Source organism: Pantherophis guttatus, chromosome 11 (genome assembly GCF_059756535.1).
Source record: "Pantherophis guttatus breed Tessera chromosome 11, ASM5975653v1, whole genome shotgun sequence".
NCBI classification, from domain to species: domain Eukaryota; kingdom Metazoa; phylum Chordata; class Lepidosauria; order Squamata; family Colubridae; genus Pantherophis; species Pantherophis guttatus.
The window spans coordinates 8,867,878-8,884,456 of record NC_142073.1 but is presented as its reverse complement, the minus strand read 5'-3'; the positions used below and the strand labels follow the sequence as shown (position 1 = coordinate 8,884,456).

Here is a 16,579-nt window from a genome sequence, read left to right as displayed (position 1 = left end):
TATTGCACAGCTCAGAAACTAGTTGTTATGGGCAAGAACCATTTCTTGCGAGATATCATCTATTTCTGTAATGATCAATTCAGACATTGAGCCAAATTCCTGCCTTATTATTGAGTTATATTCAGTATGCAATCTTAGGAGCTTTCCATGGTCCTGACCCACAATCACTGATTTATTACACTCTGCCCAAGAACAAGCTACTTGGTGTGGTTTTTTTTCCCCCCTATAAAAAGAAGAAAAATCCTTTAGCAATTTTTGTTCTTCTAGAAAACCAATATCAGGGTGAAAAGATGGCATTTTAGATCTTGGTTAAAAACAACCCCTTATTTCAAAATCTCCATTTTTTATTATTCAACTGTTATTCAGCAATATACAATACAGTTTATAAACAAATGTCTTACCTTGTTTCCAATCTTTTATTTTTTTTTTCTATTTAAAAATAAATATTATTGACAGTGAATATCCATCACGGTAAGATGTGCCTTTTTTTTAAAATCAATGTTTTCAAAAAGAAATAATTTAAAAAGAGGAGAGTGGAGAGGGAGGCAATGATAATAATAATAATAATAATAATAATAATAATCCTAACCACAAGTATCTATTAAAAAAAGAACCTTTCTTCAGAAACCTTTCTGTTCAACAGTTCGTGCAAAATTAATTACCAGAGGAAAGATTTTTTTTTTTTAAAAAAAGAAAACAATTGCAAAAGAAAAAGAGAAAATTATAGCTACCTTGTGTGAAATAGGGCATTGATGCCACAGGATCTTAAAACTAAATTTATCATGTCAGGTGACAAGCCTTTCATGTAATGTCCCCAAAAATATGCTTTACCCTTCCCCTGTAGGATGTGTCATGCTTCCTTCCCAGTCTTTCTCTGTCCATCTTTTAAGATTGTAGTTCTTGTTGAGGGTTGTTGCCTTCTTCATTTTGTTCTAATCATGGTCTCATCCATTTGGCTGAGGATTATTGGATAAAGGAGTCCATCAGTGGTTTAATAACAAGTGTACAAGCTTATGCAGCATGAAGAGGAGCGTACAGAAGAATGAGTGAGTAGCATAAATAGGTTCTGTACCTAGGGAAAAGAGAACGAAGGAAAAGGAAAATATCAGAGGAGGGAAGGAGAGAAAAAATGAAGTTTAATTGGGCACAAGTTTGGAAATTATTGGCATAGCGTTTAGGACAGAATTATTGGTCAATTACCTTGTGGTTTGGAAGAGAACAACATGAAAACGATAGAGATATAGATAGAAAAAGAGATAATAGAACAACAGAGCTGGAAGGGACTGTTGAGGTCTTCTAGTCCAACCTCCTGCTCAAACAGGAGACCTTATCCCATTTCAGACAAACGGTTGTCCAATCTCTTCTTAAAAACCCCAAGTGATGGAGCCCCCACAACTTCTGCAAACCAGCTGTTCCACTGGTTAGTTGTTCCCACCATCAGGAAATTTCTCTTTAATTCTAAGTTAGATTTCTCCTTGATTAGTTTCAATGCATTGCATCTTAGCCTGCTTTCAGCTGCTTTGGAGATTAGATTGACCCCCTCTCCTTTGTGATATCCCCTTAGATATTGGAAGACTGCTATCCTGTGACCCCTTATCTTTCTTTTCATTAAAGTAGACATGTCAAATTCCTGCAACAGGTCTTTATATGTTTTGGCCTCCAGTCCCTTAATCATAGATAGGTAGATATAGAGAGAAATTGAGAGAAATAAATAGAGATAGAGGTAAGAGATAGAGAGGGATAAAGATGGTAGAGATAGATGTCTATGTGTCAAGTTTCTGAAAGATGCCCTAATTAATTCATGAGCCATGATCCAAACTTCAAAGGAAATACAGTCATTTATTAGGAGCAACATTCCGGCAATACTCGGTTGCAGTTAGGACTAATCCAACGTAGATTTACGTTCCCCTATGACCCTGTCTCTCCCCTCCTCTCTGGCCATGTCATAAATCACATTCTCCAATTAACCACTTTGGCTGGCTGTGAAACCTAACACCCTCCTTCTGATTGCGGTCAGGAAGAATGTGTGGAATTCACTTCAGTTCTCCCTCCCTCCTGCTCATGGCAACTTGAAAGCTTTGCAAGTTGACACTATTGAGATTCTCAGTCATCCAGGTCGTGGTTGTCCCAAAGGTGCTTTTTCAAGAGGCAACTGCACTTTCTTGTTTTTCTTTGAAGACGTTTCACTTCTCATCCAAGCTGAAGAAGCTCCTTGGATGAGAAGCGAAACGTCTTCAAAGAAGAACAAGGAAGTCCAATTGCCTCTTGAAAAAGCACCTTTGTGTCTTGGTAGAGGTAGAGGTAGAGATAGAGAGTGATGGGATGTATAGGAGAATAAAAACATCACATGGTAAAAAATAGAGGTGGCAAGATAACATATTTAGCCTAAAAACAAGTTATATACAGAAGGTGCATCCATTCACCACCTCATAATTTGAAGTCTACAGATAGAGATGTTCAAAATGAAGAATCCAGGAAGCGTCAACCCTTTGAGGGGGGCAAAGAACACAGCTGGAATGGTAAGAATTTCAGATCGCTCCACCCATTCATAGATTACCTGTCTGTCTGCATGTGCAGGAGCTTTGACTATAGGTAATCCTTGTTTAGCAACCACATTGAGGACCAGCAACATGACTGTTAAGTGAAGCAGTTACTGAATGAAACCATGACAGCGTTTATGACCTGACTTCAGCTTTGCTTTGCTTTACAGGCCTACAAAATGAGAGGATTGCTTGGAAAGTTACTTCTTCATCACTGCTGAACCTGAAAATGGTTGCTAAATGAGGCAGTTGCTAAACAAGGATCACCGTACTTTTCAGAGTATAAGACATACTTTTTTTCTCCCCTAAAAGAGGGTGGAAATGTTGGTGCATCTTATACACCAAATACAGCCATTTTTGGCCTCCCAAATTCCCCATGTGTCGCGTTTCTGCCCTTCCCGGCCCCCAGGAGCACTCTGCAGGCCTCCCAAACCCTCTGCAAAATGGCTCCTGGGGGCTGGGGAGGGCAGAAACGTGATGCGCAGAGGCCAACAACTATTTATTCTTGTTTTCCTCTTTGAAATCTTGGTGCATCTCATACTCTGGTGCGTCTTATAGTCCGAAAAATACGGTAAGTGTATTTACAAAATTGCTACTGCAGTGGGCATGGCCCGTCACAAAACATCCATTTGCCAAAAGGCACAAATGCTTTCTAAAATGTACTACACATCACAAATTCTTCCTTGTTGTCTCTGTCTTTCCTTTTAGGCAGGAGGGTTTAATTCCAAAGGATTTAATTCCAAACAAAGCCATTGTTTTTTAACCTTTGAGAATGCCTCCATGACAGGTGCAAAGAGTTCAAAGAGATTCTTCAAATCAAGGTAATATGAGAGGCATCTTGCTTTTTTGCAGCATCTCGGCTTCCCTTTTAATTTGTATTTCTAATTAAATCAACATTTTAAAAACAAGAACGGAAGCCAGGTCACCCAATGTGCATTGCATTGCATTGCCTGCCACTGCATCGAATAGAAAACAAGTAGGTGAAATTTAAGATCTCAAAAGCTTGCTGCAAAAGGAAAGCAGCACGCCACCTGATGGTGGCGCTACAGAGCTACAGCTTGGATCTACAATCTATGGTCTGCAATAACATACATGACCCGTAGATGGCAGAAAAGACACACAAAACCAGTGTGGCAGAAAATCAGTTCCTAGGAGCTTCTGATTCTTACTCCTATCCTTAAAATTCTGAATGATAAAGAATAAAAGAAAGCAAAAGAGAGAGAGAGAGAGAGAGAGAGAGAGAGAGAGAGAGAGAGAGAGAGAGAGAGAGAGGGAGAGGGAGAGAGAGAGAGAGAGAGGGAGAGGGAGAGGGAGAGAGAGGATAGATAAATAGAGAGGGATGATAGAAATAGATAGATAGATGATAGATAAATAAATAGAGATGATAGAGATAGATAGATAAACAGAGAGATGATAGAGATAGATAAACAGATGATAGATAGAGATAGATAGATAGATAGATAGATAGAGAGATAGATAGATAGATAGATAGATTGATAGAGATAGATAGATGATAAATAAATAGAGATGATTGATAGATGGATGGATGGATGGATGGATAGATAGATAGAAGATAAATAGAGATTATAGATACAGATGGATGGATGGATGGATGGATAGATAGATAGATGATAAACAGAGAGAGATGATAAGATAGATAGATGGATGGATGATAGGGATAAACTCTACCATCTAGATAAACTGAAATATACATACATATATTATAAATAAATACAAATAAATACAAATAATTGGCTATTTTTAAACAGCTAATTCTTGAGAATGAATTAGCCCCCACACCCCAGAGCAACTGATAGGACTCTGTCTTTTTAAAATATATAGAACTGAGTTGGCACTGAGCTTCCAGGAAACTAAGACAAGATGGCATGATTCCAGCATTTCTTGATTAATAGGATGTGAACCAATGTTGTCTTTGGCTACAGGAAGCAAGATTCACCTTGACAATTTCCATTATAGGAAGATAATACATTTTCTGGATAGGCTATACATATACCAAGTTAAAAACAAATAAACCCATATGGGATAAATAAATCTAGACATAGGGCCTCAAGGACAATTAAATAACGTGCGAGTCAGTAAGCACGAAATGCAGAATGCTGGGTAGGATAAGCCTTTGGCTGATGTGGTACGACTTCTTTATTGATTACTGTTCCTTGGGGCAACATACATGTTTCTTTTCCTTTCCAACTTTTATGCTCTGCGCTCCTCCAAAGTCAAGATTCTGAAAATAGGATTAGTCTAAACTGCACCGCGAATTTCATCACCGGGTAAAGGTTTGAACCCAGAACTTCCCAGTCTTAATTCAAACCATTATTTCCATACTTTCTGCTTTTACATCCCATTCATCTCTTGGATGAAGCTGCCTAGTGGTTATATCTGGAAAAGACAGGCATTCTTTCTTTTCTTTTCTTTTTTTAACCAAATGGATAGCAAGATTAATCATATCCAGGGGTGGGCTTCAAAAATTTTAGCAAGGGGTTCTCTGCCCGGTTGCTGGGTGGGTGTGGCCATGGTGGGCGTGGCCTAGTTGGCCTCCTGCACCATGGGGGGGGCATTTTTGCCCTCCCCAGGCTCCGGAGGCTTTTCTCGAGCCTCTGGGAGGCCGAAAACGGCCTCGTCAAGTTCCTGAGGCCCTCCAGAGGCCAGAAATGGGCCTGTTGCCAGCCTTCCCGAACTTTCGGTAGGCCCAATTTTGCCCTCCCCAAGCCTCCGTGTGCACCCTGCACTTCCCTGCATCTGAAACGTGCCACGTGAGGACTCCTGGGAGGGGTGGGGTGGGCGGGGTCAGCCAGGATTGGGATTTGGGGTTCTCCGAACTGGACCTTAACTTTTCCTGCCCACAGCCAGTAGTTTGATTCTGACCAGCTCAAGGTTGACTCAGCCTTCTATCCTTCTGAGGTTAGTGAAATGAGAACCCAGATTGTTGGGGCAGCAGATGCTGACACTGTAAACCACTGTAAAGCACTCTCTAAGTCCACAAGTTTAAGTGCTATTGCTATTGCTAAAAGCTATTGCTAAGTTCTGTCTTTGTTGGTAGTTCAGCTCAGCTTAGCTCAAGAGAGAAAGAGAGAGAGGGAGAGGGAGATAGAGGGAGGGGAAGAGAGGGAGGGAGGGAAGAAGGGAAGGAGAGGGTGAGAGAGAGGAAGAGAGGAGAGGGAGGGTGGGAGGGAGGGAGGGAGAGGGAGAGAGAGACAGGAAAAAATATACTTTCCCTCTCATTGCTGTCTTTCATTGTTTTTATTAAAAAAAAAAATCTGTCAATCGATATCACTCAGTCTGCTGCTCCACTATTAGATTTCAGTGCAATCCAATTTGCAGCATTTTGAAAAGTTTTCCAAGAAGCCCCTGGCAGGAAGACAGCTAACCTCCTTTGCTCGTGGGCAATTTTTAATTAAAAGCTTTGCATAATTTCTGATACTGGTTGCCCTTCGGTGGCTTGGCTCTGTTACCAAGAGAATCAGAGGATTTGCTTCAACTTCCAGATCTTGTTTCTTGGTTTGTCTTTTTTTAAAAAAGCTAACCAAGCTTTTTTTTTTTTTTAAAGAAAAAGCTCACCTCTTGCTTCCTGAATCCAGAAGACCAGAAGGGGAAAAACAAACAAACAAACCGAAGCTAACTCTAAATCAGAAAACAGAAACAGAATAACAAGAGTTGGAAGGGGCCTTAGAGGTCTTCTAGTCCAACCCCCTGCTTAGGCAGGAAACCCTACACCACTTCAGACACATGGTTGACCAATCTCCTCTTAAAAACATCTAGTTCCAGAAGAGATTAGATTGGCTCTCTGGAATCTCTCAGGGGGAGAAGAGTTTGACAATCCAGCCTGCAAAAATCAGGTTGATCCCTAGATGGCAAATCCTTTGTTTCTTTCTACTATTTCCGGATCTTTCAGCCCAAATACGGCAGCCGTGTGGCTGGCGATCTCTTTTAAGTCAACAAGCTATCAGGAGCCTAAGTGCCTCTTGGTTGTAAGCAATGTTGAAATTAAAGAAACATAAGTGGCTTTGGGCACCCAGCAAACGTTTAAAATGGATTTAGGATTAGGCCTAAAGGGAGAGACTAAGGGAATCTTGACAGAAATGGAAGGGGGGAAAAAAACATGAAATGACCTCCAAGGTCACCTTCCCCACTCTTGGCGAACCGGAATTTTTCTCACACCATTTATTACTCAACAAGAATCGGACCGATCATAAAATAAAGTGCCGAACACTGCCATGCAGATCAACCAGAATCAACGAGAATGGTTAGTTGGCTGTGGTCTAAAATCATTTCAATGCTTGGCCACAAGTGTCGAGACTATTACGATGGAGATTCATGCTGCACCATTGTCAAATGCTGGAACACCAGCGAGGGATCTAATTTCTGAGAACCTGTCCAAGCTAGTCACTAAAAATAAGTCACCTCTAAAAGGCAGATCAAGCGAGAGAGTACATTTCTACAGAAAGCAATGCACCGCTTCCTACCTACACACAGGGACAAGAGCAATATTGTGGATTGAGATTCACTAGGTGAGCAGTTCAGGGAAGCGTTCCTTGCCGGTGTATCAAATGTGCTTTTGCTGTAAGATAGGAAGATGGATATCTGCAGTGGGACCTCTTCAGGTGCTGCTGTGCACATCATGAGAAACCATTATTTGATTCCATTTTGGCTTAGGATGTTATACGAACATAGCTACTAGGCTTTCTAAATAAGAATCATGGCTTCAAATTATGGCTGAATTAGCCAGCTGGGGTTTGCTCCACAAGACATGTTTAAGCAAGTCATGGATGAATAAATATAAACCCAGGGAAAGGGTGTGATTTCCATCCATAGGTTTCTAGTAGAAGTAAGAATGATGTCATGCAATATGGTGGCCCAGTGGTTAGAATGCAGTATTGCAGATTAACTCTGCTGACTGCCAGGTGTTCGATCCCGACTGGCTCAATATTGACTCAGCCTCCCTTCCTTCCAAGGTTGGTAAAATGAGGACAATATGCTGACATTTGTAAACTGCTTAGAGACAGTTGTAAAGCACTATGAAGTGGTATATAAGTCTAAGTGCTATTGCTATTGCTCTGCAGGTCACAATGTCATTGTACATCATCATCTTTTAATGACCCCATAATCCCTTGCGGGATGGAGTCTGGGCAACTGAATGGAGCTAGCAGAGTGTTTTAATGGCCGGTTGCCCTTCCTGTTGCCAATGGGGAGTTTTGTTCAGCAGATATATTCTCACTGTGCCCAGAGAGAGAAATATCTGCCTCTACCTAGGATCGAACTCACAGCCTCCTGATTGTGAGGCGAGAGCTCCACCTTTAGGCCACCGCACCACTCCTCACAGTGTCATTGCACAAATGATACGAATTGTGTCATTTGCATCAGCCACAAATGACAGCAGTGAGGTCATTCCTTGGGCAATGTTGTTATGATCACTTTTGCACTGTAAAAACATCTGGATTACATGTCTTGATCAAGGTAAAGCTGTAGATGCAATTTACATAGATTTTTGTAAGGCTTTTGATACAGTAGCACATGAAAAACTGCTGTTGAAATTAAACTCTTACGGCATTTCTGGACCTTTGCACAAGTGGATTGCTGCTTTCCTGTCTAATAGACTGTAGAAAGTCAAAATGGGGAACTCGCTGTGTAATTCTGCATCAGTTAACAGTGGAGTTCTGCAAGGCAGCGTTTTAGCTCCCACGCTTTTCTTGCTCTATATCAACAATTCATATGATCAACTTAAAAGCAATGGTGTCCTTTTTGCCGAGGACGTAAAATTATTCAATTCTACAGATAATTCTGTTGTTTTGCAAAGTGATCTCGGCTATGTGTCTGAATGGTCCTCTACTGGCAACTTCAAATTTCGGTTAATAAATGCTCCGTCTTACATATTGGTAAACGTAATCAGAATGTCAAGTATAAACTAGGTGGCATTGATCTAGCAGATGACCCTCACTTCGTTAAGGACCTAGGTGTACTTATCTCGGACGATCTATGCTCCAAAATTCACTGTAACAGGGTTGCTAAAAAAGCATTAAGAGTTGTAAACTTAATTCTACGAAGCTGTTTTTTTCTGAAAACATTGTATTGCTAATTAGAGCTTATAAAACTGATGCTAGACCAATTTTAGAGCATTGTGCAACTGCTTGAAATCCCCACCATATATCTGACATCAGGACAATCGAGCGGGTTCAGAGGTACTTCACGAGAAAAGTCTTGCACTCTTCTGTACACAATAGAATTCCTTATGCTACTAGGCTTGAAATTCTCGGTTTGGCTAACTTAGAACTGCATCGCTTGCGATCAGACCTAGGTATTGCATACAAAATTGTACGTAGTGACTTTTTCTGCTTTAATCGCAATAATACGCATGCAAACAACTGCTTTAAACTCAATGTACCTTGTTTTCCCCAAAATAAGACATCCCCTGATAATATGTATATTTCAGTTTATTTATCTATCATCTATCTATCTATCTATCTATCTATCTATCTATCTATCTATCTATCTATCTATCTATCTATCTATCTATCTATCTCTATCTATCCTATCTATCTACCCTGTTTTCCCCAAAATAAGACATCCCCTGATAATAAGACCAATTGTGCTTTTGAGCACATGGCAATAAGGCCAAGTGCTTATTTCAGGGTTCAAAAAAAAAAAAAAGACAGGGTCTTATTTTCGGAGAAACACAGTAAATCGTTCTAAACTTGACTGTAAAAAATATGATTTTTGTAATAGAGTTGTCAAAGTCTGGAATGCTCTACCTGATCCAGTTGTCTCAGCTGCAAATTTTCACAGTTTTAGTCATAAACTGACTTCATACTTAAGAGGTCTGCAGAGGGGGTGTGCATAAGTGCACTAACCTGCCTATCGTTCAGGGGTGATATTCGCTTACCTTTGCTACCGGTTATGCATGCGCGTGCACACTCTGGCTTTACTCACATGCGCTACCTTTGTGCATGTACAAAGCCTTCTACGCATGTGAAGAGAGTCAAAAGCAGGACGTGATGATGTCTGGGCAGGTAGGTGGAGCCTCCCGCAGCTGCCGCTATCGGTTCGCCCAAATTGGATAGAACCAGCTGAATATCACCACTGCTATCGTCCCTGTCGTTGTATTTTTATTTTATTCCAGTTTTCATTTCTGCTTGACAAATTACAATTCATTAAACTCACTAAAGATTAAATAATAATAATAATAATAATAATAATAATAATAATAATAATAATAATAAAAACAACAACAACAACAACAGCAGCAACAACAACAACAATAATGTGCCGTAGGTAAATAAGTTAGTAAAGCAGTATCATCATAACCGCCATGGTCTAGTACAGCCTGCAAAGCATCCCAAGAGGGTCCTTCAAAGCACATTGCAAAGAACAACATGTTCATACTTGAAGTGTCGAGGCATCCTTGTTCTCCACCGTAAGTACTCTGAAGGTTTCCCCAAGGTGTCCCTGCCTGTCCATGTAAAGCCTCTTCAGCTGACTAGCGGTCCCACTAGAATTGCTGTCTGGTGCCTGCACTCTCAGTATACCTGCTGAGAGAAACTGGAAGGAGGGCCCTCAAAGCATGTGCCTATTTCACTGCTTGACAGGGAAATGCTTTGCTCATCTCGGCACACTATGCAAAACACCCGCCAAAGATTTCTACTACCTGACCGATAAGGCCAGATTTGATGCACCCTCGAGGAGATGCAGTGTCGCTGAACTTCAAAAAGGGTTGCACAGTGGTGGGCTGCCGCTGGTTGTAACAACTGGTTCACCTGGAATCGAAAATGTGAGCATGCACGGCATCGAAAAACCGGCGATTGTATAGGACAGTGGTGGTGAACCTTTTACTCACCGAGTGCCAAACAGGTACGCCCTTCGCTTATGTGCGGCCCCTCCCCGTGCGCTGCACGTGCAACCACACCAGAATGCCATCTGCGCATGTGAGCACTGTGCGCAGGTACTTGTGCATGCATGCACAAATGCATGTGGATGCACAGGAGACCTCCGAAGACCAGGTGCGTCTCTGGAATTGTGCACATGTGCACCGGAGGCCTGAACACCATCTTGGGCGCATGCACATGAGCAAATGCAGGTGAGTTGGGTGACACCTTGGGCACACGGGCCATAGGTTTGCCATCATGGATATAGGACGTGATAGCGCCAGGGCAGGTGGGTGGGTGGGGCCAATCGCTGGTTGGAACTATCGGTTTTCCCGAACCGGTCCAAACCGGCAGCACCCCACCACGGGTTGCATCAGAATAAGCCTTTGTAGGCATCTGCTGCAAATCCCATGGTGATTGATGGACCTTGAATACTGGAATTTATTGGATTTCTTTGGACGAATTGAGCCATCAGTTCACCAGTCCCAAACAATCTTTCTGTAACCACTCTGCAAAACTTCACATAGGTAAACAGGAACCAGCTGGGGCTCTCCTAAGAGGATCACACATTGTTCACAGTTGGGAAAAGACTCATGGTAGTGTGGTGGAGCTGGTGGCTCAGCTCTTGGGAGATCTCAGGTCTCTTTCTCATCTCTAGGTAGGGCTTGGAAGGGTTTCAAGTCTGGGGAAGCAACTGCCAATCCGTGTTGACATCATGAGCTTCCTAGCTCTGCCCAATTGGATAAAGGCCAACATTTGCAAGAGCATGGCCTCCTAAACCCTTCATCATGAACCTTCATTCGATGGCATGCGATAAATAAACGGACAGAAGAACATCACACGGCCTTTTCTGCTTTTTAAGAACTGATCTACGTGATGTTTTGACTAAGGAGACAGGGAATTGAAGCAATTACCTTGGTCCCCATCTGTTCAGTACCATTCTGTCTCTTTTCTCTCTCTCTCTCCGTGGGTACCTTGACAAAACAGCTTTACTTAATTATTCTTGGATCTCACTTAAACGACAGCTTTCTGCCCTCCTCAATAGTTGAGGACAATCTTGTCCATGAAGTGAGCGTGGCTCAAAAAAATAAATAAATGTTACAGACTGTTTTGTTGATCTGAAAGACCTCATTTCCACAGATTTCCCAGCTGCGATGAGAAACTGGTTCACGTTTGCAGTGTGGATGTGTCATTTCTACTTCTGCATTTCACCTGGACCTGAGTAGGATTTACTAAGACGGGTAAAAGGAGTGAGTTGCAAACAACATCTCTGACTTTCTCTATTGGAGACTCACAAGAGTCTTTCTAATGCTTGCTTGGATGCGATACCACCGTGCAATTAGGAATCCTGATGTGGCAGGACTGTTCAAGAGGCAGACAATTTATCTGTGCTGATGCAGCTGTGCGTGGAACTTGTTACACACCTCTATGGACTATCAGAAGATCAGAGGTTTGGAAATTACAGAAGCATATCAAGCTCTCTCTTCCTTTTGTTAACAACCTCTTCAGCCGAAAAGATGCTTTTAAAAGTAAAAAAAAAAAAGCCTCTGATGATCGCACGGCTCAGCTGGGACTGTCAGAGGCTTTTAAAAGCATTTTTTTTACAACCTCTTCGGCTGAAGAGGTTGTAGAAAAAATGGTTTTAAAAGTTAAAGAAAAAAAAAAGAGTTGGCCACGCCCACCCAGTCACGTTACCCTACCATCACCACCAAGCCACGCCCACAAAACCGGTAGTAACAAATTTTACATTTTACCACTGGTTGATTGTATTAAAAGTCTACTTACTCTGTCACACAACAAAAGTATCTGATTTCCTAGCACGTTTTAGAAATACTTGCAAGCTCAACCACAGAGAAGGGAGAACTCTATAGCTTCGGCATTGCTCCTCTGGAGCAGAATTAAATGCGAGCATGTAACATCCATCTTTCTATTCCACCACCCTATTCCATCCCCTGGTTTAAGACCAATGCCTTGCATTAAAGTTTTCTTTTGCTGCCATCATTGACCTTGGATTGTTATCTTTGTTCCCATTCTTCCAGGTGTTTTCTCCTCCTCTCCCTCTGCCTGATCTTATCTGATCTCGGGAAAGGTAATAGCCCTCATCCTTGCAGGAAGTATGTCACATCGGTTTTGCACAATCCAACCCTAGTTGTTGCCTGAACTCAAGGCACCTCAAGGTTGGTTAGGATCAGAGAGGCAAATAAGCCTAACATAATAAATTTTTAAAAAATAGGAATGGAAGCATCAGTGCATTTCACTTGACAAGGTGGCCTTTGATGCAGGGGTGAAATCCAGCAGGTTCTGACAGGTTCTGGAGAACCGGTAGCGGAAATTTTGAGTAGTTCGGAGAACCTGCAAATACCACCTCTGGCTGCCCCCAGAGTGGGGTGGGAATGGGGAGTTTGCAATATCCTTCCCCCCAGGAGTGGGGAGGGAATGGGGATTTTGCAATATCCTTCCCCCCAGGAGTGGGGTGGGAATGGGGATTTTGCAATATCCTTCCCCCCAGGAGTGGGGAGGGAATGGGGATTTTGCAGTATCCTTCCCCTGGAGTGGGTGGGAATGGAGATTTTGCAGTATCCTTCCTCTACCACGCCCACCAAGCCACACCACGCCCACCAAGCCATGCCCACAGAACTGGTAGTAAAAAATTTTGGATTTCACCACTGCTTTGATGCCGCTTTCATGGCGGATTTTAATGTATGCTCCTTATTTCATGCTTCCTGCAATTATGAGATACGTTAACTTTGTTCTTAATTGCAGTTTCAATCCATTCATGAGCTTGCTTGATATTGTATTTTCTTCTGTTGGCATTTTTTCTGAGAACATAGTCTTGGAGGGGTAGTAAGCACCGCCATCACCACTACCACTGGCCAGTACTAAGATGGCCACACCATCACATACATTCAGGACTTAGGCTAGACTAGGAAGTTGAAAAAGCCATGAAAACAACAGCAAATCACATCTGTACTGTTGCCAAGCAATCTATCCTAAGTCAACGCAATTGGGAGGAATTTCATAATTATGCTTCCCTAATAGTTTAACCCAATATATAGCCAGCCAACGTATATTCTCCATAGAATAGAATAACAGAGTTGGAAGGGACCTTGGAGGTCTTCTAGTCCAATCCCCTGCTCAGGCAGGAAACACTATAACATTTCAGACAAATGGTTGTCCAACATCTTAAAAACTTCCAGTGTTGGAGCATTCACAACTTCTGGAGGCAAGTTGTTCCACCGATTAATTGTTTTAACTGTCAGGAAATTTCTCCTTAGTTCTGACCAGCAGGTTCTGACCAGTTCTGGAGAACCGGTAGTGGAAATTTTGAGTAGTTTGGAGAACTGGTAGTAAAAATTCTGACTGGCCCCGCACCTATCTATTCTCTGCCTCCCGAGTCCCAGCTGATCGGGAGGAAATGGGGATTTTGCAGTAACTTTCCCCTGGAGATGGGTGGGAATGGAGATTTTATAGTATCCTTCCCCTGCCATGCCCACCAAGCCACACCCACAGAACCGGTAGTAAAAATTTTTTGAAACCCATCGCTGGCCAGCAGTGTGCTGTAGCTGCTTAAAAGCCAACATAGTTCTAAGCTGCCTAAACAAAGGGATAGAATCAAGATCAGGTGAAGTGTTAATACCACTTTAAAAATGCCTTGGTAAGGCCACACTTGGAATACTGCATCCAGTTTTGGTCACCACGATGTAAAAAAGATGTGGAGACTCTAGAAAGAGTGCAGACAAGAGCAACAAAGAGGATTAGGGAACTGGAGGCTAAAATATATGAAGAACGGTTGCAGGAACTGGGTATGTCTAGTTTAATGAAAGAAGGACTAGGGGAGACAGGATAGCAGTGTTCCAATATCTCAGGGGCTGCCACAAAGAAGAGGGAGTCAAGCTATTCTCCAAAGCACCTGAGGGCAGGACAAGAAGCAATGGGTGGAAACTAATCAAGGAGAGAAGCAACTTAGAGCTAGGGAGAACTTCCCTGACAGTTAGAGCAATTCATAGGTGGAACAACTTGCCTCCAGAAGTTGTAAATGCTCCAACACCAGTGGTGGGTTTCAAAAATTTTTACTACCGGTTCTGTCAATATGGCTTGGTGGGTGTGGCAGGGGAAGGATACTGTAAAATCTCCATTCCCTCCCCAATCCAGGGGAAGGATACTGCAAAATCCCCATTTCCTCCTGATCAGCTGGGACTCGGGAGGCAGAGAATAGATGGGGGCAGGGCCAGTCAGAGGTGGTATTTACCAGTTCTCCAAACTACTCAAATTTTTCCGCTACCAGTTCTCCAGAACTGGTCAGAACCTGCTGAAACCCACCTCTGGTAGCTACCTTTGATTGTTTGTGTTACCACTTCCTCTCACCACCACTACCCTAAATATATATATATATTCTTCTTCTGATACTCTTCTCTGGATACCAGTAGAAAATCAGTCTTAGATGATGCAAGACACTTTTCCAATTTGTCAAAACAATTATAACCCTCTTATCAGTATGTGCTTCTTCCACCCACAGAGTTATGAATGGGTTCCATGCAAACTATGAATGTTGTAAAATACTGGGGAAACAAATGTTGGTTTGTGCAACAGATGGTACAAAGAATCTCCGGCAGTATTTCCCATTCTTGGAGAACAATCTGCTATCTTCCTTGCTAGTTCAGAGACAAAGAACTTGTGGTGTCATTTTTAAATGAATCTGACCGTGACATCTATGAGCCTAGAAAGGATTATGACGGAGCATGGTAGTTTCAAACAAGTTAGGTTTGGCCAGTGGCTTGGTTAGAGTTGGATTAGAGATAGAATAACTGAGTTGGAAGGGACATTGAAGGTCTTCTAGTCCAACCCCCTGCTTAGGCAGGAAACCCTACACCACTTCAGACAAATGGTTGTCCAACCTCTTCTTAATAACTTCCAACGTTGGAGCATTCATAACTTCTGGAGGCAAGTTGTTCCACTGGTTATCAAGATTAGTGATCAGGAGGAATTGGGATTTTGCAGTCACCTTCCCCATTCCCACCCCACTCCAGGGGAAGGTGACTGCAAAATCCCCATTTCCTCCTGATCAGCTGGGACTTGGGAGGCAGAGAATAGATGGGGGTGGGACCAGTCAGAGGTGGTATTTACCGGTTCTCCGAACTACTCAAAATTTCTGCTACCGGTTCTCCAGAACTGGTCAGAACCTGCTTAAACCCACCTCTGATAAGAAGTATCCTGATGGATCAAACTTCTGCCCCATCTAGTCTGTTCTCCCAGTCTACGAGGCTCTTCAATCACCCCAAAATAGCATAACAGAGATCTTCCAGAAACCTTAATTTGCTTAATGTCTCCCTTCTCAAATGACAATCATTTGCCTTCCAGTGACAACCAGCCCACAATGCAAAAATAACCGTAACTAAGGATTGTCTCCATAATAACTCTGTTGCACTGACACTCCCTCCTCCCTCCATCAGTGCAAACTCTACCGGGGTTATTGAAAATAGAAACACACAATTGTTTTGTCACTGTCTCACTTGCAGACGTGTGGTGGGATGCTCTCATTGTGAACCTCCCACCCAAATCACTCCTTAAATTAAGAACCCATAATCAGCTCAACCTAATTACAATACGAGGGTGTCATTGCCTTGAAGTAGGGATGAGAGGCGCCTCCAAGTCTTCGCTTTTGGGGAAGTATCAAAATACCTACCAACATCCAGAAAGCCGCTATGCAAACGTTTGATAATCTTATGAATAAAAATGTGAGCATGCATCATTCTGCTTAAATATGTACATGATTGCTCAGCTAAAAGCTCAGAGTTCCCAAAGCTGATGTCCAGGCATGATTTCTCTTAATCCAAAGGTAAGTTGAAGATGGGGCTGGATCTAGAGATCCATATCTTGATGTGATGTTCTTTGGGAAGACCACAAACACAACATCACTGCAAGAATGTCTCCTTCTCCCTTCTCCCTCCTTCCCTTCCCTTCCCTTCCCTTCCCTTCCCTTCCCTTCCCTTCCCTTCCCTTCCCTTCCCCTTCCTTCCTTCCTTCCTTCCTTCCTTCCTTCCTTCCTTCCTTCCTTCCTTTCTCCCTCATCCCTCCCTTCCTTCCTCCCTTCCTCCCTTCCCTCCCTTCCTTCTCCCTTCTCCCCACTCTCCCTCCCTCTCTTCCTTCCTTCCTTCCTTCCTTTCT

General features: G+C 42.6%; 1 protein-coding gene across 2 annotated transcripts in view; it reads right to left on the bottom strand.

Annotated features, from left to right (window-relative positions):
• Nucleotides 1–326: 326 nt before the first annotated feature.
• Nucleotides 327–16,579, bottom strand: part of VSTM2B (V-set and transmembrane domain containing 2B) — a 61,697-nt gene continuing 45,444 nt past the window's right edge. For both annotated transcript variants that reach the window (XM_087877020.1, XM_087877021.1), the window contains exon 5: nucleotides 327–1,072. In XM_087877020.1, the coding sequence (XP_087733146.1) occupies nucleotides 984–1,072 (89 nt within the window). In that variant the 3' untranslated portion in view covers nucleotides 327–983. The remainder of the gene's footprint in view (nucleotides 1,073–16,579) is intronic.